A 24633-nucleotide genomic window follows, 5' to 3' on the forward strand; every position below is an offset into this window, starting at 1 on the left:
CCCATGCACATGCCCTTGACCAATAATGAAACCCAAGACCCTTCAGATCATGGACCCATGCTCTAACCACCACGCAACACCAGGGAAGGCTTCAAATTTAACCAAACATTTTTAACAATAGAACTTTAGATAACTTCAAAAATATTTACAATCACATAATAGTTTTCTAATCAAATGTGATTATTAGTAGGGCTTCAATTTCTTATAACTCACAGGGGTACTCTCTCGTGGAATACTGTACTTTAATCAATGTCTGTTTCTTTATTATGTGCAGATGGGATGTGGCATGATGAGTTTGCTCAGCATCAGCCTCCCATTGTTCAAGACTCACCTAACCGTGGGAGTGGGTGTGATGGCAGCGGCAGCATGACAGGCCATGACCCCCTGCCTGCACCAGGCCTCCTCCCTGCAGTACAGAGAGCTCTTTTTGTCAGACTTACTCAGAAATACCAAGACGACGAAGAACCAAGCAGCACCCACCCTCACAGGACACCCAGCAAAGAAGAAGGTCTGTCATGTTATTTTTTCATAATGCTGCAAAGAATATTGTCAAACAAGCGTCTGAGCCCATGTTTTTGTGGGTTTTTTAAAATATATTTTTATTGATTTTTTACAGAGAGGAAAGGAGAGGGATAGAGAGTTAGAAACATCAATGAGAGAGAAACATCAATGAGCTGCCTCCTGCACACCCCTTACTGGGGATGTGCCTGCAACCAAGGTACATGCCCCTGACCGGAATCAAACCTGGGACCTTTCAGTCCGCAGGCTGATGCTCTATCCACTGAGCCAAACCAGTTAGGCTGAGTCCATGTTTTTAATTCTTTTGGAATATACCGAGGAGTGGACTTGCTGGGTCATTTGATAACTATATGTTTAACTTTTTGAAGAACCACCAGATTTTTCCACAGTGGCTGCATCATTTTACATTCCCACCAGCAATGTAGGAGGGTTGCAGTTTCACTATATTCTCACCTATACTTACTATTTTCTCTTTTTGAAATTATTATTTTAGCCATCCGTGTAGGTGTGAAGTGATACCTCATTATGATTTTGATTTGCATTTCCCTAGTGGATATGTCACATGTTATGATACAGCATCTCACAACCTGTTTGGGTCACAGTTCCTAAAATGGTCTTAAATAGGTTAAAGTTTGAAAAAATGAGTTTCTCTGAACTGTCTCTCATATTTCCAGCTTACTTCATAGCTCCTTTCTTGGGGATTGTTTGTGGTTTCCATGCCATCGGTATATTAGCAATTAATTGCAAGGGGGTTGACTTGAACCAGTGATTAGATCTGAAATTAGAGTGCAAGGCCTAAGTGAGCAGACTTGCTATTTATTGGGCCTTTTTATTTTGGAAGACAATAAATAGAAAAGGAATAAGACACCTTTCAATTCAGGAATTTGGACTTCTAGACCAAGCTCAAAACAATTCAGTTATTAGAGGAATGTTTATGGGCATAGACTATACACTTCAGATTCTGCTATATTATTTATATATACTAGAGGCCCGGTGTACGACATTCATGCATTGGGGGTTGTGGGGGTTCCTCAGCCTGACCTGCACCCTCTCCAATCTGGGAGCCCTCAGGAGAGCCCTCTCCAATCCGGGAGTTTCTGTCTATTTGCGCAATCATATGAGCGAATTGTCTGAGACCCCAACTCAGTTTGGCTTGTTGCTCACAGAATAATAGAGGCATATTTTTTTCCTTTGCTTCATTGGTGGAGATTTCCTGGAAGTTTTAGTATATCTTCCCTTTAATTTTTCCTAGACACTCTGATTTTACTTATGTCTCTGACCTTTGCTTTCCCTCCATCCCCCACTGCAACAGTAACTTGCTCCAGGCTCACTTTGCTCTGCAGTGTTCTCAACCTTCCTAATGTCACGACCCTTTAATACAGTTCCTCATGTTGTAGTGACCCCCAACCATAAAATTATTTTCGTTGCTACTTCATAACTGTAATTTTGCTACTGTTATGAATCGTAATATAAGTATCTGATATGCAGGATGTATTTTCATTGTTCGCAACCCAAAGGTTGAGAACTGCTGCTAGTGTCTAAGAGATCCGTCTGCCACCAGAACGATGATTCCCAGCATTCCTGATGCTCCCCTCGCTCTTGGTTTTCCCTTCCTGCTCTGTCTCTGTTCCATGGCCTCCTACTCTGCCAAGTCCTCCAAGCTGCCAGCTCTCCCTCTCTGCTCTCCGTCTGGCGGCTTGGGGAGCCAATTTCCCCAAGCTGCTCCATTCTCCGCTGGCTCACCCATTCTGCTCTCCACCCGGTGCCTGTGTATGCAAATTAACCCGCCATCTTTGTCAGGTTAATTTGCATACTCCTGATTGGCTGATGTGCGTAGCGGAAGGACGGTCAATTTACATGTTTCTCTTTTATTATATAGAATAAAAGCCTAAGCGACCATTATGAATGGAACAACTGGTCAACCAGTTACTATGACGCACAGTGACCACCAGGGGGCAGATGCTCAATGCAGGAGCTGCCCTCTGGAGGTCAGTGCACTCCCACAGCCAACCTCCCACAGTCCTTCTCCACAGCCAGCTGGTGCGCACCCCCCAATTGCCCCAATCACCAGCCAGGCCAAGGGACTCCACCTGTGCACGAATTCATGCACTGGGCCTCTAGTTAGGGAATGTTATTCTATATAATAAAAGCGTAATATGCTAAGTGTTCAGTTGTCCGGTCACCCATTCAACCAATCAAAGCATAATATGCTAATGATATGCTAAGGCTACTCAACCACTTGCTATGATGTGCACTGACCACCAGGGGGCAGACAGTTGACCAGTCACTATGACATGCACTGACCAGCAGGGGGCAGACACTCCGACTGGTAGGTTAGCTTGCTGCTGGGGTCTGGCCAATCGGGACTGAGTGAGAGGAGCTGGGTACACCCTGGAGCCCTCCTGTGGTCCCTCCGCTGGCCAACCTCCCTCATCCCTCCCCAGCCCTGATTGTGCACTGGTGGGGTCCCTCGGCCTGGCCTGCAGCCTCTCACAATCTGGGACCCCTTGGGAGATATTGGAGAGCCGACAGCCCAATCCCACAGGCCAGGCTGAGGGACCCCACTGGTGCATGAATTCGTGCACTGGGCCTCTATTTTTCAATATAAAAGATAATATGGAGACACTAAGTTTACCTTAGTGTTTTCAATGTTGATAAGTGTACAGCATCTAGTTAATTAAGGAGAAAAAAGTTTAAGGCATCCAGTTCTTACAAATTACAAAATCTTAAACATAAAATTTATTAATAGCTATCTAAAACTATGACAGGTAGCTACAAGCTATTACATAAATATTCAGTATATTTTCAAATACGGTAACATTAGTTCTTCATTTACTTAACATCACAGGGAAATGAGGGATACCTAATAACTTAATTTCCTGTACAGTTTATGTTTATTCCTTTAAGTGCTAAAACTTTCATTTAAAAAACAACAACCATTTATCAGTCGACTTTTTAGTCTTACAGAGCTTTATGTTTTCATAAGCAAGAAAATAACTTTTCTAGATGATAAAAAATCCTATATAATAAAAAGATAATATGCAAATTGACCATTATGCCCTCGCACAAGATGGCTGCCCCCATGTGGTCAAAGATGGCCGGCAGGGGAGAGCAGTGAGGGTGACCAGGCCAGCAGGGGAGGGCAGTTGGGGGGGGGGCAGGCCTGCAGGGGAGGGCAATTAGGGGGGACCAGGCTGTCAGGGGAGGGCAATTGAAGGCGACCAGGCATGCAGGGGAGAGTAGTTGGGGGGGACCAGGCCGGCAGGGGAGGGCAGTTAGGGGTGACCAGGCAGTCAGGGGAGGGCAGTTATGGGGGGACCAGGCCAGCAGGGGAGGGCAGTTAGGGGTGACCAGGCTGTCAGGGGAGGGCAGTTATGGGGGGACCAGGCCTGCAGGGGAAGGCAGTTGAGGGCAACCAGGCTGGCAGGGGAGGGCAGTTAGGGGCAATCAGGCCAGCAGGGGAGCAGTTAGGCGTTGTTGATCAAGCTGGCAGGGGAGTGGTTAGGGGGTGATCAGGCTGGCAGGCAGAGTGGTTAGGGGCAATCAGGTAGGCAGACAAGTGGTTGGGAGCCAGTAGTTCGGATTGTGAGAGGGATGTGCAACTGCCAGATGTCCGACTAAACCAGCAGTCGGACATCCCCCAAGGGGTCCCAGATTGGAGAGGGTACAGGCTGGGCTGAGGGACATCCCCCCCCCCCCAGTGCACTAATTTCTTGCACCGGGCCTCTAGTTCTATAATATTATACAACTGGTGATGTTTTATAAAGGTTGTTTTCTCTATATACAGAAAAAGTCTTGACCAGTTAGGATTTTTATGTATTTGTTGTTATATTCATAAAATTTTAATGCCTTTAAATTGTATCTGTCCCTTGATAAAAAGTTGTTACTCATCATTTCCTGTCTAATATTTGCTGCCTGTTGGCCTCTGCGGTTCTACTTTCCTTCTGTTCTATATTCATTCTCATTCCAAAAGGGATTTGACTGCTTATTAAATATGTTCATATGAAAGTGAGAATAAAATAGCATCTTCCCTCTTTGGGTCAGGTAACAACTTCTGTGAGGAGCAAAGTTACTCTACAGAAACATTGAAAATGAATTGCAAGCCCAGCTCTAGGCCTCCTGGAGGTCCAAGAAAAGAAGGAAAGAGACCTAGAATCTAAACTCTGTTTTCCATACCCTGAGACCCAAAAATATCTTTTGCTGTTGTGACATAGTGTAGTCTATATTAAGACACATCCCCACCCTAAACACCATTGCTTATTTTGTGAGCACTGCTCTGTTCAAACTAAGGGTAACACTAAAGTTCCATGAGGTAGAAACACATTAGTTAGCAGTGCAAGGAGGTAAAAGAAGAATATCTGCAATGGTCTGTTGGTCTGGGATATTCTAGGGCAGTGGTTCTCAACCTCCTGGCCCTTTAAATACAGTTCCTCATGTTGTGACCCAACCATAAAATTACTTTCGTTGCTACTTCATAACTGTAATGTTGCTACTGTTATGAATTGTAATGTAAATATCTGATATGCAGGATGGTCTTAGGCAACCCCTGTGAAAGGGTCTTTTGACCACTAAAGGGGTTGCGACCCACAGGTTGAGAACCGCTGTTCTAGGGTGTGTGTGTGTGTGTGTGTGTGTGTGTGTGTGTGTGTGTGTGTCCAACTTAGCGTCGACCTGTATGTGTCTGAATTGAGAGGAAGGAGACTCACCCTATCATATCTTCTACTCATTGTGCGCAACACACGAGGGATAAAAAGACTTTAGGAGTAAGGCCCAAAGTGTTCTCATAAAGGTCAAGTATATAAACTTTAGGGTGTTAATTTTGTTTGATATTTTTAATTTAGTGCTGGAATAGCTAATATAGTCACATAGGTCAAATATCTAAAATGTAAAATACAAATGAAAAGTGTGCACCTCACCCCTCATTTGCTCAGTTCCCATGGCTTCCTTAACTGTCATTATTAGTGCTCTGTTGTCTTTCCAAACATATTTTTATATCTCTCCCTTGCTATCAAAATAAATGAAGAGCTTAAGGATTACTTGAATTAAGGAGACCCAAAACCTTTTCATCTTCTGTCCCCAGAGGATTTTGCCTTCTCCCTGAAGCCTGTTACACCACACAGGCTCTGAGTTCCCTTGGCCAATTGGCAGGAAAGACCCAGGGTTTCTCTGGCTGGAAGGACTTGCACATGTCCCAGTATCCCAGCTGTCTTTCCAGAGTGTGATAACCAAATTGATGGTCATCATACCATATCCTGCCTTGTTCCGGTGTTGAAACCCTAGCATTTCTATGAGGACATTGTCTTTCTGGCACATGGGGCAATGCCCAACCAACTGAGCCACACTGGCCAGGGACTATGATGCATTGTCTTGAAATTAAACTTCAGAAATAGCATGTCTGGAGCTCCAGTGGCGCAATCGGTTAGCGCGCGGTACTTATACAGAAATAGCATGTGCTTTTTTATCTTAATTCAGGCTGAATCTGCATGCTTCATTCTTTATAATAAGTCTTTGTCTGCATTTAGATGATCCTGTTAACTGGTATTCCAGTAGTGAAGAGGATGAAGGGAGCAGTGTCAAGGCAATCCTGAAAACGTTACAGAAACAAACAGAAACTTTAAGGAGTCAGCAGCAGTCTTCCTTGGAACTCGGCACTCCTACTGATCCAAGACTTGCTAAAGAGAAGAGTAAAGGTAACCAGGTGTCTGACCCTCGACTTAGGACCATCCCAAGACAAGACATTAGAAAGTCTTCTGAGTCTCCTGCACAGGGTCTCAGACTCGTGTGGGATCCCAGGAAACCAAGAGGAAACGGAAGTGGGCAGGTGAGCTCCTCTGCTGGCTCAGCAAAGTGCGATTTACATCATGCACATTCTGGCGCTAACATCAAACACAAGAGAGGAGATGATGAGGAAGAGGACACAGAACGAGAACTGAGAGAAAAGGCTTCCTTAATACCCCTGGACTCTCCCCCCGGGGCAGTGCTCCAGGACCCACGGTCGCAGCTGAGGCAGTTCAGTCACATTAAAATGGATATCATACTCACCAAGCCCAATTTCGCAAAACACATCGTGTGGGCTCCAGAGGACTTACTTCCAGTCCCTTTACCAAAACCGGACCCCGTCTCTTCAATCAGCTTACCTCTGCCCCCTCTTATAGCTGACCAGAGGCTATGGAATTCGAAAAGCGATCTCCATCAAAGCACAGTTCCCCTGGATTCAAAATTGGCAGTCAAAGCCAAAATTAACACAACAAGCAGAGAAGGCTACCTGGAACCATTTGGGGACTTGCACAGCTCAGCAAGTAAATTGGGAGACCCCAGGCTACAAAAAAAATGTGATCCTAGACTTCACAGACTGCACAACACAGTATCTCAGCAAGCAGTTACAAAGGAGTCACATACACCAAAGTGTGCCCCTCACTTGGCCAGGTCAAGCCCTGGTGCATCGCAGCCCTCGGCGGCAGTAACCAGCAACTCTGGGCCTGGGGTTTTGCCTCCCTACACTCCTAAACTGTCTCCTTCAGCTGGTGTTCCACTGGGGACTCCAAGTTCAGTTCTCAGTGGTATTAGTTTGTATGACCCTAGGGAGCCTGGCTCATCATCTGCACCAGAGCCAGCAACGGAAAATGCAGAGAACCAGAAAAAAAGTGGTGGTTTAAAAGGCAGTGACAAAAATGAGCACGCTCCTGGAGAAGCAGCCCTGCCACAGAAAACCACTGCCGACGCGGAGGCCACTGTCCATGGGCCAGCCGACGCACCGGCCCATGTCCCCAGCAGCTCCTGTGCAGGCCAGGTCCCCGCAGTGCACAGCCTTCCTGTGCAGGCGTTAACAGGCTTAATGAGACCCCAGTACAGCGATCCCAGACAGTCCAGGCAGCTGGGACAGCTGAGCCCCACCCCAGAGGATAACCCCAGTGGGGAAACAGATGACAAATCTCTGAAAGAGGTTTTTAAAACTTTCGATCCAACTGCTTCACCATTTTGCTAGCTACTGTGTAATTAAGCAGTTCTTTTCAGTCTCGTGACCATCGCAGTCCTCGCTGTTTTGTAACTGGTTTACCTCTATAGTTTATTTATTTTTAAATTATGAACACTTTTCAGCTGCTAGTATCAGAACCACATGAAGTTATATCCTCTAAAGGCTGTGGTATTTTATATAATATTTTTATAAATTTAAGAGACTGTAGCAAGTGACATAGAAAACTATATATCATGTTAGCTTCAGTAAAAATACTTTTTTTGTAAATAAACCATCATGAACTGGACACTCTGCCTGAATATATGCCAGTTGTCTTTCTTAATCAATGTTTAGATAAATGATTACCACTTTTATATGGTTGTTCATTTCAAGCAATATGATGTATATTACTTTTGGGAAACAGTATTTTGACTAGGATCCTTTCTGTCAACACATAACTGCTAACAAAAATGTAAAATGAAATAAAGAAAACATTTTAAATCATAGCAGAACAGTTCATATTTAAGGGCATCACTTTTATTAATGTGGGCAATATTGTGTAAATGAAGCATTTGAATGTCATATCTTTTAAAAAATATTTTATTGTATCATAGAAGTTAGAGATATATAAGTAGATTGTTTTGCTGAAGTGAAAATTCCCAAGTTCTCTGACATACCTTTTTACAATTAATTTTCATATTAAATAGTTATGAGTTACTGCTGTCACCTGGTGATGTTTATGTGTGCTCATGTGTTTTGTCTTTAGCAGCATAATTTATATTACTTTTTCAAATGATGTAGCTACAATAATTGTATTCGTCATGACCTTGGCAATTTTTACAAACTAAATTTTAAAGATTCAGTGAAAGTCTATCGTGATTATTGCATTGATAATGTTTTAAGTGTCCAGGTTCCATATTTTTTTAAATAGCAAGAAAACACAGAGATATTGTAGTCAACTGTGTGGCTACCAATAAAAAAACTTTCAGATCTCACATGACTGGCGTTCTATAACAGAGTTTGGAAATCCCCTAAATTGGTTAGAAATTGCATTTTTATGAAAAATAACATATTCATTCTTGTGTATTTATTGCAGTCTAAAATAATAGCAGCCTTACCAGTTTTATGCATTTATTATTTATAATGGAAGCAGTTTACACTGATACTGATGTCTTGAACTGAAAGATTATGACAGTGTTTGCTGGTAACAATTTCAGCAACTTGAAAAGGAACATTTCCTCACAAAAGATAATGAAAGTGATGGATATCAGTCCTTGGGTGAACAGCTATCCTGGAGAAGTGATGTAAAAATATACAGCAAAATATTTCTCTAGGAACCTATGGTTTAATGTTAAAGCCTGCCCTGTATGTTCACTTCCTAACCCTTTACCTTTTGCTTGGATCCTGCGTTCCCAAAGGGTTAAGTGAACAGAACTCTGCCAACCTAAGAAGCTCACTTTGTTCAAGGAAACGTGGATTTCTGCTATTTATACTTCGTCTACATTATTGTCTAAAATGGCTCTGGATAATATTTTTAGGTTAAAAATGCAGTTTAAAGTCACCATAGAAAACATTTTCTGTTCAAACAAACTTTATTATTAATTGAAAAGTCACTGAAATGAATAAAACTGACAGAAAACAAGATTTTATATATATGTATAATCATATATATTAGTAGTTATATATTATACATATATATGATTATATATCTTTGCTATTATGTATAGATGATATATATCTTTGTTAAAGACTAAAATGTAATCCAAATCCTTAACAGAAGATATTTTTTACTACTAAAATAGATGTTAAAAAGTTAATTAAAAAGTAAAGTTTAAAAATCATTAATGCAAATAATGTTCATTTACTCAGTATCCTTGAATCCATATATCAGTTAATGTCCTAGAACAGCGGTTCTCAACCTGTGGGTCGTGACCCCTTTGGGGGTCTAACGACCCTTTCACAGGGGTCACCTAAGACCATTGGAAAAGACATATGTAATTACATATTGTTTTTGTGATTAATCACTATGCTTTAATTATATTCGATTTGTAACAATGAAACTACATCCTGCATATCTGATATTTACATTACGATTCATAACAGTAGCAAAACTACAGTTATGAAGTAGCAATGAAAATAATTTTATGGTTGGGGGTCACCACAACATGAGGAACTGTATTAAAGGGTCGTGGCATTAGGAAGGTTGAGAACCACTGTCCTAGAAGCTATTTTACAAGAAAGTTTGGACTTACTTTCAAATTTAACAATATATTTTATATGAAAATGTGCTGTCTGTGTTTAAAATAATGATTTCTATCTGTGATGCTTTTTAAATTGTAGTGACATTAGCTTAGGAGATATTGTTACATCCTATCAACTGCGGTTATTTTTTAAAAGATTTTTTATTGATTTTTAGAGAGGAGGAAGGGAGAGGGAGAAAGAAAGAGAAACATTGATGTGAGAGAGAAACATTGATCAGCTGCCTTTTGCACTCCTAGTGGGGATTGTGCCCACAACCCAGGCATGTGCCCTGATCAGGAATCAAACCAGCCACCTTTCGTTTCATGGGACGACGCCGAACCTGAGCCACACCAGCCAGGGCCAAACTGGATTACTTTTATGTTTCTTTTTTCCTATTTTCTCACCAAGTTAATAGTAGCCATTTTCCCCAAAGAATAAGCTCCTCTTTAAGGAGAATTGTGATTTTAAAATCCATGGAATTTGATTTGTACTATAGTATGCTGAGGAGTATGTTATGTCCCTATCCTTAGAAGCCAAACATTTATAGATAACAGAAGTAACTTGCATCTTAAAAGAGTCTGGATTGGATTCATTGGTTGGGATGTGACTTAACCATTCATACTGGTTTGTGACAGAAGTTTTATGCCTGTTCACTTTGATGTTGAATAGAGTAGGATATTCAGGATGTTGATTTATGATTCCCAGAGCAAATGTTTTCCCATTACTTCTTTAGTTTTGCTCCAAACTCCTGTCTCTGGAGCTTTCCCACTTAGGACCTCATTCTGAACCTTGAAGATGAGCCAAGTGTTAGAGTGATTTCAAACTCTGTTTCCGTCGGACGCTGTGACCCCGCCCTTGAGCCACACCCCAGTGTTAGGCTGCAACCAAAGCAGTCTGCATTTGAAATGATGTTGGGTTAGGTTTCTGTCTGTCTGGAGACCTGTTTGGACTTCAAATGGTAGTTTTTATTCCTGGTCCCCCTTATTTTAAGACTGGAAGAATGGTTGTTTAGTAAATAAATCCTGGATGAGCATTCATATAAGGCTTATATGAGCTTATTATAAGCCACTTTGCTGAATTAATTAGAAGGGAGAGGGAGGAAAGGAGAACTTATGAGGGCTGGAGGTTCAAAGCCCATGAATTCATATTCTTGTTCTGATATGATAAGCATTTCATCTCATGTGTAGTTTCTTCTCTGTGAAATGGGGATAATTTTTACTGCTCACAAGTTAGACTTAAGGAGGAAATGAATTATTAAGTATTTATAAATATAAAATTGCTTCATAACTTTCACAAACATAATACACTCCCATTAGAGTAACAAAGCCCAAATTAACCTGCCTCTTTTAGAAAGAATATGGGTCTAAGGAAGGACATTAGATTAACATCAATATAATATTTAGAATATATAATTTTTAAATGAAAACCACATTTTAAGCTGTAACTTATGCTTTTGAAAACAGGACCCATATGTGTCTCCGTACTTTTCTGTTTTCCCATAGCAACAAGCCTAGCTCTAGGCACACAGTGGGTGCTTTGTTAACTGCTTCTTGAATGCTTCTCACAATCCATCCAGGCTTAGATTTTTCAGGTGCTATCAACTATTAGGGCAGACGGCAAAGCCATTCTGCGATTGCATTAGAAATACAGTTCATAACTTATACCTCTTTAGGTAGACACTGGGCACATAGCTTCTCCCCTCTCCCCCATCAACTGAACAATGTGAAGGTAGGGCTGCAGCAGCTCTGCTTGGAGTTAAATGTTTCTAGAATAATTCATAAATCTTAAGAATCCTCCAGACTTAATGTAACTTAATGGTGGAGGTTTGAATAGATCAATAATTTATTCCTATAGATCTACAAAGGATTATTTCTGTAACCAGAAGGAATTGCATAACTAGAGTCTTATGTTTTTATTTTAAATGTCTTTCTCTAGTTTCTCCCTTTCGGTTATCTTCAAAATATCAACCAAAATTATGAAGATATACCTAACCTAATGAATTTCCAATAGCACTGAAATGTGTTTCTCCTAACACCATGAACAGTAATTCACCTTTTTAGTCATGAATTGCACTCTAGTGTGGGCCTTGTGTCTGGTCCTTAAACACCCTCATTACCCTTTGGAACAGAACAGTCATGCTACAGTTGACAAAACTGTTGTGTGCACAATGAAACTCTTCAAACGAGATTGTGAGTCCTTGCAATAGTATCTTACAGTTTTGTTCAGCCTTGAATCTCTTGTTTTTTAAAACTTAGAATTTATTTTTTATTAATATGCAGATAATTATAGCATTTTAGAAGAAAATCAGCTCTGAATTATCGGGCCCATGCTTCTTGCCTCACTACTCTGCGTGTCACATACTGTTGTCTCAGCGACCCCACGAACGAGCGATGTCCTCCGTGTCCTGGCCTCAGCAGCCCCGCCCAGCAGCTGTAGACTCACACCTGTGGCTTTGTTAACGGAGTCTATCCTTCTAGTATTTGGCCTTCCCCTCCTCCTGCTGCCTTCTGTTTTTCCCAGTATTATTGTCTTTTCCAAAGAGCCTGCCTTCCCTAGATGTGCCTGAAGTCGGACAGCTTCAGTTTTGTCATACTTGCCTCCAGCAACGTTTTAGGCTTAATTTGCTCTCGGACCCACTTGTCTGTCTGGTGGCCTGAGTTATTCGTAAAGCAATCCTCCAACACCATGTTTCAAAAGAATCAATTGTTTTCTATGAGCCTTCTTCCCTGTCCAGCTTTTGCATACGAGGGTGTGGGTAGCCTCGGTCCTGGTCTCTAACGACACATCTTTGCTTTTGGTGATCTTTTCTAATTTTCTCATGGCTGTCCTTCCTAGTCTAAGCCTTCTCTTGATTTCGTGGCTGCAGTCTCCATTTGAATCGATGCCTGCTTGCATCAGCTAATATTTTATTTTATCAAGGGTCTGATGTATAGTTTATTTAAAGGAATTAAATAAAGGACCAACTTTAAAAAAAATTGTTCCAGACCTCCATTATGAGCAATAGCTCGGGATTAGTTGTCAGTGACAGGTTATATATTTTATATGCTTTTTAAAATAGAGAAGGTGAAAAATAACCATTACTGCAGGCAAGAGGTTTTAGTCCACTTCTGTGTTACAGGAGTTTGCCCTCCAAATGTCTGAGGCAAGTTGAATGAGGAGATTCTGTTTCCAAGAAGGAGGGTGATATTTCCTTATAAAAGTGACAATCAAGCCAGTTGTTTGTATACGTAACTTGCCAAAGTTTTAGAAAACCTTCAATATTTGCCCTAAACGCATGCTCCCCGACCCATGACTAGAAAGAGCATGGCTGCCGGGTGCCAGGACCCAGGTCACTTTGCTTTTAGTCCAGGGCTTCTGTGCCTGCCCATGGCAAGGGTGCTGGTGGCAATGTGTCCTAAGATGCAGTGTGTGTGTGTGTGTGTATAGGGGGGAGCTGTGTCCAGACTTAGCATGGCCTGTTTTCTGTCAGATCCTCAAGCACCATCTATGGGCTGAAATCCAGGTGAAACCTATTCAGTATGAAGCGGGTGTTTGTTTTTCACTTCCTAGCATTATTCCAGTTCCCCAAGTTCTATCTTTCCCCAAGTTATAAATGTCGGGGAAATGCTGCCAAAATTGTTTCACTCTGGAAGGTTTTCGTAAATACCAGTTTATTGGCTTCACTCAATTTTTAATCTCCTTTCTGTTCAAAAGATACCAGCAATGAGAGGATTTTGCTGAATTGATAAATTATTCTGCTTAAGGCTGAGCAAATCACTTGGTAAAATCAGGAATATCTATTATTTCTTCTCAGTAATAACTCTTGCAAGGTTACATTCTGTTGTTGCAAATTTCTGTAATTTTTTTTTCTGTGGCACCTTTCTATTGTCTGACTTTAAATAAAATGTTTCTAATAGTAACTGTCTGGCAGTGCATTGCTTTGCTTTAATACAGTCATCTTTAAAGACAGAGTGTAGCGGTGCCGTGTACTCATATAAGAGCTGGTAAAGGGAGCCCCTCCTGCCTTCCTGAAAGGAGAAGGGGTGAGCTGGTCCTCCAGTGTATCCAGCAGGAGGCTGCACGCCCCACAGCGACTAGCAGCACTGCAGGCCCTGTGTCCGGATGCTGTGTTTGTCTGGGAAGTCTCTCACATCAGCAAAACTAGTTTTCTGTTGGAGGATCTGAATGAGAGGTTGCTGGCAAATGGGTTGCTTAGAGCAGAGCGGGAAATCCAGGGTCAAAGTCAGATCTGGCGGGAAAGGCTCTCAGAGAGCCTGGTCACTCTCCCCCTCATGATCAGAGCAACAACGAGGTGACGATGCTTCCCTCAGAGGTCGGAAACCTGTTAGCAAATGTCCCGTGGCTTCTCCTGTGTGTTCAGTCAGAACGAGGGAGCCCTGGATTAATGGCCGAGCAGCTCTGACGGTGGCCACTTCTCCCCGGAGCAGAGCGGAGCGAGCACAGTCCGCCCTGCACGAGGCCGCAGTGGACCAGTCAGGACTGGGCATCGCTTCCTCATGGGCGAAGCGAGGACTCGTCCCTGATTTCAGAGCCGGCATTTGAGTGCTTATCTGTGCCAGTGGGTGCTGAGTACTGAGATGGGAAAGACGGCTGTTTCCCAACGACACTGCAAAGTGAGTCTGAAGTCTCCCTGCTCTGTGGCGAATGTCAAACGATCAAGCACACAGGCTACATTTTAGAAGCCGTGAGGAACAAATGGTGCATAGTGTTACTTAAGCACTCCACTCTCACCGTGCGCCTCTCCAACACCCTCACATGGAGGTGGTTCTGCCCTGGACCACCCTCCGCAATGGCACGTCCCTGCCCAGCATTTATGATAATGACAGTAACCCTCCATGCTGGTCGGGTGATGGCGGTGAGCTGGGGATCTACATGCATCACCTCACAGCCCGCTAGTGAGCACGTGAGTCCATTGGCCTTACAGGCGTGCAGCACAGCAGGTCTCTGAGGGCCCCTGAGTGTCCTTAATTATCCCCGGAACCACTTCTCCCAAAAGTGAGGGAAGGAAGCCGCGCGACCTCCCGAGGTCCATCCCCTTCCTCGAAGTAGCAGCAGAAGAGGCATTAAAAGGGTGCTATTTTGAAGGTTACTAATGGACTTTCTCTTTTGTCTTTCCAAGTTTGCAAACCATTGCCTCTTTGGCTTGTGACATCCATCCACCTGGGACAGTACAGAGGAGAGAGAGAGACTCTTGCAGTTTGTTACAGGGACGCTAAGAGAATGAAAGTAATATTCAGCTTTGACGCACAAAGATGAGACTTTGCAGCAGTGCCATAACCTCATTTGAAATGATGTCCAAGTCTCTCTATTCTTCCTCCAGCGTATCAGTGAGCAGTGCCCAAGGGAGGGCCAAGCAGAAGAGGGCGGGTGAGGGGTGGAGGGGGAAGGAGGCCCTTTTCTCTCCTCCCTGGGAATCCCGAACAGAAGGAGGAGAGCAGGTGGATCAGATGTGTGTGGACTGTTTCCGTGCGCGCAGTGGATGATGAGCTCGCTGGTGCCATGGCTGAGGTTCTGGGAGGAGGCCGGTGCAGAGCCCTGTCGCTGGTGAGTGTATTTCCTGTGTCCTGATTGTCCTGGGCTCTCAGGGTCTGTGCGGCATGGATGCCCTCTGACAACTGGAGGTGCCCACCCTTCAGAAGCCAGGGAAGGGCCCCCATGGTCTTGAGCCGTAAGAACTGAGGAGGGCAAAGTCCTGAGGGAGGTTGGTTGGTGCTCCCTGGGAGCACTTCTCAACCAAAAGGCCCGGGGGCACCCAGGTACATACAGCGGGAGAGGCCAGAGGGTTGTCGTTGGAATGGTGACCAGCCAGTGGTCACCCCAGGGCCAGCACAGTGCTACAGGGCTCCCTGCCCTCCCCCAGTGCATAGAGGTAAGAGCCCACTCCTTTCCACATCTGCGGTGTGGGAGCCAACCTCTGCAGCCCCGCGGACACTTGCCGAAGAGCAGCCTCCCGCCTGTCAAGCAGCGGGGTTTTCGGAGCCCAGCGCTCACTGCGGCCCACTGGGCAGTTTGCTCCGAGGCCTGGGCTGCTGTTTCATTTGATCACTGGCTCAGAGAGTCCCCAGATCCCCACAGGCACGCAGCCCTTACCCAGAGCCAGGGCGCATTGAGGAGATACCTCGTGAGATGTTCCAGGAGGCGGGCGGGGCCATCCACTCGCAGGAGGCAGACACTGACAATGTGGTGACTATCGCTCAAAGGTCTCCAGTACTGAGAGAGGAATCTGGGCACCAGCGAGGCTGAGCAAACGTGGCTGCGAGACAGGTTAGACAGAAAATAATTCCAGCCAGCACCCACCCAACCCACTTCACCGCCTGTCCCCACAGGCTGGTTCCCATGGCGACCAGCGCCTCAGGGCAATGTCAGCACTACCAGAGCCTGGGAGACGTTTCTCAGCTTTCTTCTCAGCTTTCGTAATGCTCCGGCGCCAGGGCTGCGAGCGTTGGGGGAGCTCTGGTGCTGGCTTTCCGCAGGCCCAGCTCATCGCAGTCCCGGTCGGAGGTCTCCTGAAGCCGGTGCTGCAGCAGTTTCTGTCTCCACTGCATGCAGAAGGCGGCAACTTCCAGCTCCTCCGCATCCGAGGACAGCGGTCTCAAACCCTGGCAGAGAGAGAGACAGGTGAGCCCCGGGGACACTGCACACTCTCCCAGTGTCTGCTGACTGGAGCTCTCGGGGATTCCTCTGAGAGGCTGGGCTGGTTTCCTTTCCAGCTGGTCTAGCTTTGCTTTCACAGAGACCACGGAACGGTGTTCGGAGAGTTCCTCTGGGTGGGCACCCACTCATTCTGAAAGGAGATGCACAACAGCGCAGAGGGCCTTACATTCGTCAACACAAGATGTTCTGAGAGTGTAATTTTTAAAACTCTCTCTTTCCCCTAAATTCTGCCTCCTCTGGATTGCGCCTTGTTCATTTTGCTTTATGCAAACGCTCCAGGGTCTGGCCAGCGGCTTGAGCAGAGCCAGGACACAGGTGTACACTCGGCTTCACTGTCAGGCTCACTTACACTCAGACGGCCTGGAGATGGGGCCATGTGGACTGGCTGGCCTGGGCTGGTGCTGCAGGACCAGTGGGAGGCCGTGGGCGTGGTTGTGCTGGAGGGAGGGACACTATTCCTTAATGGCCAGGCCTGAGCTTTTCTCTCAAGGGTTGGGATAAAATCAAGTTGAATTTTTTTTATAAGAGAGAGAAGCATGGATCTGTTGTTCCACTTATTTATGCATTCATTGGTTGATGCGTGCATGTGCCCTGACTGGGGATCGAACCTGCAACCTTGGCGTATTGGGATGACACTCTAATCAAATGAGCTACCTGGCCAGGTTGAATTTAACAACTAAGAAGAAGGTAGCGTTTCCTCATGCATGTTTGCAGTACATCATGTTCCTGTCGGGCTGTGACCCAACTCACAGCCCCGCACACTGCTTCACACCAGCACCTGCTCTGGGATCAGCACTTACCCTGAGACTCGCAGCCTCTGCGGCCCTCACGGTCTTGGAGACGGCCCGGAGGAGCTGCTGTGCATTTCCCAGCAGGAGCTCCTCAGAGGACTTGCTTCTGGCTAGGGAGGCCTTGACACTGGGGGTTACAAGAGGAAAGCAGCTGATGTCACACTGGGTGGGAGGTGAATCTCAGACAGCTCGATGCCAGAACGTTCGCAATGTGAGCCTTTGTGGGCACGGCTCAGAGAAAGAATGTCCTAATGATCTAATTTGTCATTTTAAAATAAAAATGTACATCTGGATACGAAGAAAGTATGACTCATATAGTATCTATAAATTAACAAGAAGTGTTTTTAATGAAAATAACTGAAGAGATGTACTTAAGTAATGAACTTTGGTAAAATCTCAGACCTGAGAGCTTGACAAATCCACCTTATGAGTCAGGCCTTACCTTTGTGGTCTGAGCACTGACATCTTAGGGCCCTGCTCAGCTTGGAAAGGCTGACCCTCCCAAGGGCAGCCAATTCCTGGAGGTAGTGAATGATCGCCTGCAAGTGCATCTTCCATATGCAAACTGACCAACCCAAACCCCGCCCACCTCCTCCCCACGGAGCTCTCCACTCTGGGCCACTGTTCCCTGCACAGATCACACTAGGGCCGGGCACCAGACAAGGAGGGGCAGCCTCTGTACTGCAGAGCCCGAGGAAATTAGTCAAACCAGCCGATCCTAAACCCCTGTAACTCGCTCACCCCCTCTTGCCTATTCCTTCCCATGACAACCATAGTAGGTCTCTGGCCTGTTTCCCCCTCACTCCCGCTTCTGACGGACCCTGGCTGGCCCCGCATGGCCTCTTGTAGCTCTGCTCCTAGGCCCTGTGAGGGTCTTCTTCCTCTCTGACAGTCAGTTCCCTGCGAGTGCGTCCTGCCATACTTGATTTAAACAAACCCCGAGCACCCTTACAATACCTGGATTTGAAGTGCTAATTCGTTGCAGTTCCTATAGTTTAAGTAGAGAAATTTGAGTAGCTAATCTTGAGATGATTATGTGCCTGAAATATTTCCTAGACGTGATTTTCCACATTTTTCATGCCATAGCACACAGAAACTAATTACTAAAATTCTGCTGCACACCAAAAACAAACAAACAAAAAAAACACTTGTTTTTGCTGATCTGACCCAAAAAAATAGGTATAATTTTGATTCATTCACACCAGATGGCTAATGTTGTATTGGCTGTTGTCATTATTTTATTTGACAATCTAAGGGAAAAGAAGTCAGTGCCCCTGACTCTTGAACACAACTAGTTGAAAATCACTGTCCTAGATAAAAGTAACCAGGTTTTATTTCTATACAATTTATATACCTTGATCTTGGCAATGTTATTTTTATAACTCACAATAATTGATACCTGTTTTAGCTAGCAGCTTCCCATAACATCAGAATATTACAAACTAGAGGCCTGGTGCATGAATTCGTGCACAGGTGGCATCCCTCAGCCTGGCCAGCAATTGGGCCAATTGGGACCGCAGGAGGTTGGCCGGGGGGAGGAGCCCCAGGAGGCTGGCTGTGGGAGTGCACTGACCACCAGAGGGCAGCTCCTGCATTGAGCATCTGCTCCCTCGTGGTCAGTGAGCATCATAGCCGGTCATTCAGTCGTTCGGTCATTCTGTTGCTAAGGCTTTTATATATATAGATATATATCTGTTACTGATGAATGTGCAGTGCAGCTTTAAGGCACTTGGGTTGAAATAAAACTGGTCCATACTTATGACATTGTATATTGTCAACACGAAAGCTGTGGTAAGGAACAGCATGGCTCAGTGGTTGAGTTCAACCTATGAACCAGGAGGTCACTGTTTGATTCCCAGTCAGGGCACATGCCTGGGTTGCAGGCTCGATCCACAGTGTGAGGCATGCAGGAGGCAGCCAATCAATGATTCTCTCTCATCATTGATATTACTATCTCTCTTTCCCTCTCCCTTCCCCTCTGAAACCAATAAAAATATATTTAAAAAACAAAAATCAAAAAAATCCTGCTCACCTCCAGAGTTCAGGCACATTAAATTAATTCGTCTTAACATAAGTTATGTGCTAGCATAGTCTTTCCTGGGCAGGTAACTCTGAAAATACTTCCACTTTGCAATTATTTTTAGAAATAAATGGCTTTTTTGGTTATATTATTAGTATAAAAACAAAGAGATAACTAATGGTAAAATGTTAAACATAATTATAAAGCACAGACTTGTTTTGCAGATGGAGCCTGATGTGCAAACACCAGCATGCGTGTGTGATGTTGCAAAGGGAGGCGGGAAGCGTCGATGCCGGTGTATTTGATTCCTGAAAATCCTTATGGTTACTCTATGTTCACACCTACTCAGGAACAGGTTCTCCATGTTAAGTCTTATTTTTCTTTCTTACGTATATCACCCGATATATTTGTGATAAAATGAGAAACAACAGTGGCTTAAATGCATTTCTGGTCCTCTGTATTAATTTGAAATTCCCGAAATTAATGTGGGCTCTTGGAGGATGAAACGTTAAAAGGAGTATATAAAAAAAGGAGTTTCCTCCCCACCCAGCCCTCCAGAGCCTGAGACAGCAGAGCACACTGCCCCCGCCCCCCCCCCCCCCCAGCCGGTCCCACAAGGCGCTTCTACCTGGAGATGATGCGGAGCTGGTTGCTCATGGTCTGGATCTGCTCCACGACACACAGGAGCTCCTGCGAACACCTGAGGTCTATGCAGTTCTTAGCAATGATGTGGATAAGCCTGGCCAAGTTTTGTCCAGAAGTCGCAACTTTCCTGGCAGAGGCAATGAGCTGCTCTTTGGTCTGTATCCAAAGAAATGCAAAGAAGTGGGTGAGCAATGCTGTCGCCGTTTCCCCTAAGAAATCGGTGGCAAAGTGTGCCCGGCACAACCTACTTCGGCCCCAGAGGGAACACAGTTGAACGTGGTCTCCAGTGAAGGAGAGGGGCTCAACTGAAGAGGTCAAGCTGAGTATCCATAACCTTTGAGTCATGGAAGGTCATAACCCAGGACTCGAAGGTGCCAGAGAAAACTCAGACCACAAGAGAGTAGTCTGGTATAGATCTCTGCCAAGAAAGGAGGTGCTGCCCTGGCCAGGTGGCTCGGTTGGAGCGACGTCCTGTACACCAAAAGGTTGTGGGTTCGATTCCTGGTCAGGGCACATACTTAGGTCGTGGGTTTGATCCTCAGTCAAAGCGAGTGAGGGAGGCAACCAGTGTCCCCCCCACCTCTCTCTCTCTCTCTCTCTCGCTCCCTCCCCCTCCTCCCTTCTGCTCTCCCTAAAAATCAATGAAAATATCCTCAGATAAGGACTACAATAAAAAAGGAGACTCCTCGATCTTCCTGCCGTCCTCCAGCTGCACCCAGCCTCAGCGCTGGAGAGGTCTAAGGCCCTTCCCCAGGGTCACAGACTCTCCCAGCTCCTGTCAGGTCCCTGGGTCCCCCACCCTGTGTGGCCTGTGGCCCTCTAACTGCCATTTCAAACTCTTTTCCGTTTTACTCCAGAGCACCAAGCATTTCGGTGCTTGAAATAGGGTTGGTAAGAAGATGGGAATTGGAGAATTGGAGGAGAATTCTTCATGTTCCTCCATCTCACCAGGCACGAGCCTCACTATTAAAATTATCCTCTGGGCCCGCCCGCGTGGACCAGTTGGTGAGCATCGTCCCATGCACCAGGAGGTCGCTGGTTCGATTCCCGGTCAGGGCAGGCTCGAGCCCCGCTGGGGGAGGGGGGGCATGCAGGAGGCAGGCAATCGATGTTTCTCTCTCATGAATGTTTCTATTTCTCTTTTCCTCTCTCTCAAACCAATAAAAACATTTTTTCTTTTTTTAAAATATATTTTTTATTGATCTAAGAAATGAAGGGAAAGGGAGAGAGAGAGAGAATCATTGACTGGCTGCACCCTGCACGCCCCCCCCACTGGGGATCGAGCCCGCATCCCGGACATATGCCCTTGACCAGAATCAAACCCGGGATCCTTCAGTCTGCAGGCCGACACTCTATCCACCGAGCCAAACCAGCTAGGGCAAAACATAGTTTTAAACAACGTATCCTTTGGTTTTTCTTTAGGTGCCATTGCCCAGGGAGCCCCATGGGGCACAGGATTTGCATATTCCTGGCCCCCTGGACCACACACCACGGCCAACACCCAAGTCTGATGAATTAGGATATCAGAGGTGTTTGGAAAGGGAATGGGAGTCAGCAAAAAGAGGTAACCACTGCCAGGTCTGACCTAATGACCTTGGGGCCACAGTCCAATGAGAAACTGGCTGTTTGAAGTGGGCAGGGTTGGGAGGAGGGACAATGGCAGGTCCTACTGGAAGTGGCCAGGGGGCTGCTAGGTTTGGCTTGTAGTCACCTGGTTGGGGGCACCCTGACATCCAACCTTCTTACCTGGACTCCCTTTCCACCCAGAATGAGAAATGGGGCCCCATGCAGCCTGGCCGTGATTTGGGGAGCCATTTGTCCCCCGCAGACCAACATGGAAGGAGTTTTCCAAACAGCTTTGGAGCCATTCTAGCTCTCCGTTCTGGCCCCCACTCGGTAAATGAACCCTTTTACTTTCTCAGTGTTGGTAAACGTTGCTCAACTAAACTGAATCCAGACGAGGGCCCGAGAGAGTGAGGACAGGGCCAGGGTGGAAGCGGGCACCACCCCCCAACCCCCTCCCACCCCCCCAGGCCGTGCTGGCCCTGAACCGGGTGCTGCAGAGGCTGTCGCCCTGTTACCTCCATTTGGGGCAAATTTAGAGGATGTAAATGGCCCCTTAGCCATCCTTCTGGGATACAAATGAGTCCTTGTGTTCACTAAACTGCAGCTTCTGACCATTTATCTTTCTGGTGACTAAGACGAAACTGCAGTCATTGAGCCCAAAAGAGGAGGGGAGAGAGGTGACGTGACATTTATGATACAGTTGACAGAGACAGGAGGGAGCGTGCAAGAATGCTAAGTGCTGAGCAGCCGAGTAGGGTGTGGCCCAACTGTGCAGGGAGCCCCAGGCCTGGAGGGCAGCGCCCAGCACCCGTTTCCCCCCACGGTGCCCAGTCCTCCCACCACCGAAGTCCCCAAAGGCCACGTACCAGGAGGCGTCCTCTGCTCCGTAGACTCTGAGCCATCAGGAGCACCTCCTCGGCCATGTCCTGGGTCAGCTGGGTGATTCTGTTCCCGCCGTCTGTGCTGCGGTCCTGCGGGGGCTGCTCCGGCTCTGCACTCGCCGGGCCGCCAGGGGCGCAGGGGGCGCCGCTGCGGGGCTGCCGCTGTAGGAGGAAGACAAAGCCGGTGAGACGCCTGCCGCTCGGACCTTCCAACTGCCAGGGGCGGTTCACGGCCCTGTCATCATGTAGCCGAGGGAACCGGGAAGGCTTCCGACTGCCCACATGCCAGCTGCCCTTAGCATCTCTCCAAACCCACAGGAAAACAGCGAGAAGAGGGAACAGCGGGTCCCTGTCCCTCAGGGCCATTCACCAGAATTTGCATAAACTGGAACCTGGCTTTGTCGATCCCAGGATCGTTACAGTATCGGTGTCTTTCCCTCGGTGACTTTTCGGGCCTCACCTGGGAGAAGGGGGAACCTATAGGTTCTTGAAGAAATTCAGGAACCCCTGAATGTTTCCACTTTGGGAACCCAAATACTGGCACATAGGGAGATGATTCACAAAATCATAACCTTTCTTGAACCCACTAGGGAGCTGAGGTTGAAGGACATCAACTAGCCTGAAATCTAAGACAGACCTTCACAGCTCCGCTGTGAGTGGTGATGCTCCCCCCGCCCCCCCACCCCACTGCCTTGTTGTTTCCTAGTGAGGAAGCAGCGGGACACTCCCAACTGGGCCCTGAGCAGAGCCTCCCGGGCCCTGAGCCACACAAGTTGCTCTGCACTTAGCAGTGAATCCAGTGACCACGTTCAAGAGTGGCCTGCCTCGCCAGCCAGTCTCAAGCTCCTCAGGGCAGGGCCTGGGCCCCGGTTCGAGCGGGCAGGAGGGGAGCCGCCTCCAGGCCCACCCGCCCCCACGTCCCCCCCCGGACCCCTCCTAGCACACTAAGGCCTCAGAAGGGATATGACTGAGCTGTTGGAAAAGCCTGAGGCCGCAGACCTGATGGTAAATTCCACCTAAACTGGGAGCTTTAAGTTCATGGTCCCCTTTGGTCTGAGGCTGTGAATGTAGCAGATTCTCCACCAAGAGAGGAATGGGGTCACAGGGGCGCGCAGGGCTGTGGACAGGCCGCGTGTGGCCACCACGTGTGGCCTGTGGTCTTCCGCCCCTGCCCGGCTGGCAGGCTGTGTCCAGTGTTGGTCACGCTCCCCTCACACGGGAAGGCTCTGCTGCTACCATGTGACGTCAGGAGGCCAGCCACCAAGGAGGGTGGGTGGACCGTACCCTAGAGCTGTGGGTGCAGGCGGGTGTTTCAGTGAGCAGTGTGTGAGTGTGGGGCCAGGAGACGGCGGAGGCTGGGATCCAGGTGAGCCACGCTGCGAGGTGGGCTCATATGAGTGCGCTTGGCCCTGAACTGGCCCAGGAGCAAGCAGGCTTGTGGGAAGAGCCCTGATAGCTGAGTTCAACTCAGAAGCTGTCCAGATGTCAGGGCAGCAGCCAGCAGGTGGGGGTGGGGCAGGATGTGCCTGGCCTGGCCTGACTGCAGCTGCTCTCCCCTCCCACCCAGAACACCTACTCCCCCCTCCCCCCACCCCCATCATTCTGCCCCAAATCCAAACCTCTCCTGCACCTCTGGGCTGTCTTTCACATCCTAGCAAGCAATCAAAGCCACTTACTGTGCACCTGCGATGCCCAGACACTGAGCTTGGCACGAAGGATCTAACGACGGGGAAGACAGGGTCCCTGAACTCCTCCGCTGACAGTGCAGTCTTTCTAAACGAGTGCACACGGGAAGTCACGGGCTTTGCTATCGTCTTTCTGTGTTGGCGTCTTCAATTAAATCACCCCCCGCCTCCTGGAGCCTGTGTGGTGGCCTTGCTCCCGACAGGCCCAGGGGAAGCCTGGGAGAGGGGGCCAGTGACACGGAGGGCCCGCGGGACCCCGATGGGCCCGAGGACTCATCTGGGACTACAACTCAACTGCAGTGACCGAGAACAGGGAGAAAATGGCAAACCCGTGATTCGATGGCCCTTGAGCTAAGGGTTAGGAAAGTCGGGAATGTTCTTTTCAGCTCGTGTCTCACATGGAGCTGTCAGGGACCCTCCACTGCCAAAGCTGGAAAGGTCCCAGGCTCCTCCGCGATGAGGGGGGCCACGTTGGAGGCCCCGTAGCTGCTCTGACTGCGTGTTCAAAACAGAGGATGTCCAGGCGGTGACGTACGAGTGCCCAGACACCCACCAACCCCTTTCCAAACCATGTCGGCCTCAGCAGGCTCTGGCCGGTGCTCCCGGTTGGGGGTGCTGTTCTGGGCTGTGTGGAGGGGTGTCTCTGCCCTCGGGAGCCCCAGTTAGCGGGAGAGCG

At 47.0% G+C, this 24633-nt stretch overlaps 1 protein-coding gene across 5 annotated transcripts in view; it reads left to right on the plus strand.

Annotated features, from left to right (window-relative positions):
* The window catches only part of ZC3H6 (zinc finger CCCH-type containing 6), a 55044-nt gene extending 41430 nt beyond the window's left edge, over positions 1–13614 (plus strand). For 4 of the 5 annotated variants that reach the window (XM_059659177.1, XM_059659179.1, XM_059659180.1 and 1 more), the window contains 2 exons: positions 275–508; positions 6042–13614. In XM_059659177.1, the coding sequence (XP_059515160.1) occupies positions 275–508; positions 6042–7504 (1697 nt within the window). In that variant the 3' untranslated portion in view covers positions 7505–13614. The remainder of the gene's footprint in view (positions 1–274; positions 509–6041) is intronic. The other variant, XM_059659182.1, reaches the window with a different exon arrangement.
* The last annotated feature ends 11019 nt before the right edge of the window (positions 13615–24633 follow it).

This window comes from Myotis daubentonii, chromosome 12 (assembly GCF_963259705.1).
Source record: "Myotis daubentonii chromosome 12, mMyoDau2.1, whole genome shotgun sequence".
In the NCBI taxonomy this organism is placed as follows: Eukaryota; Metazoa; Chordata; class Mammalia; order Chiroptera; family Vespertilionidae; genus Myotis; species Myotis daubentonii.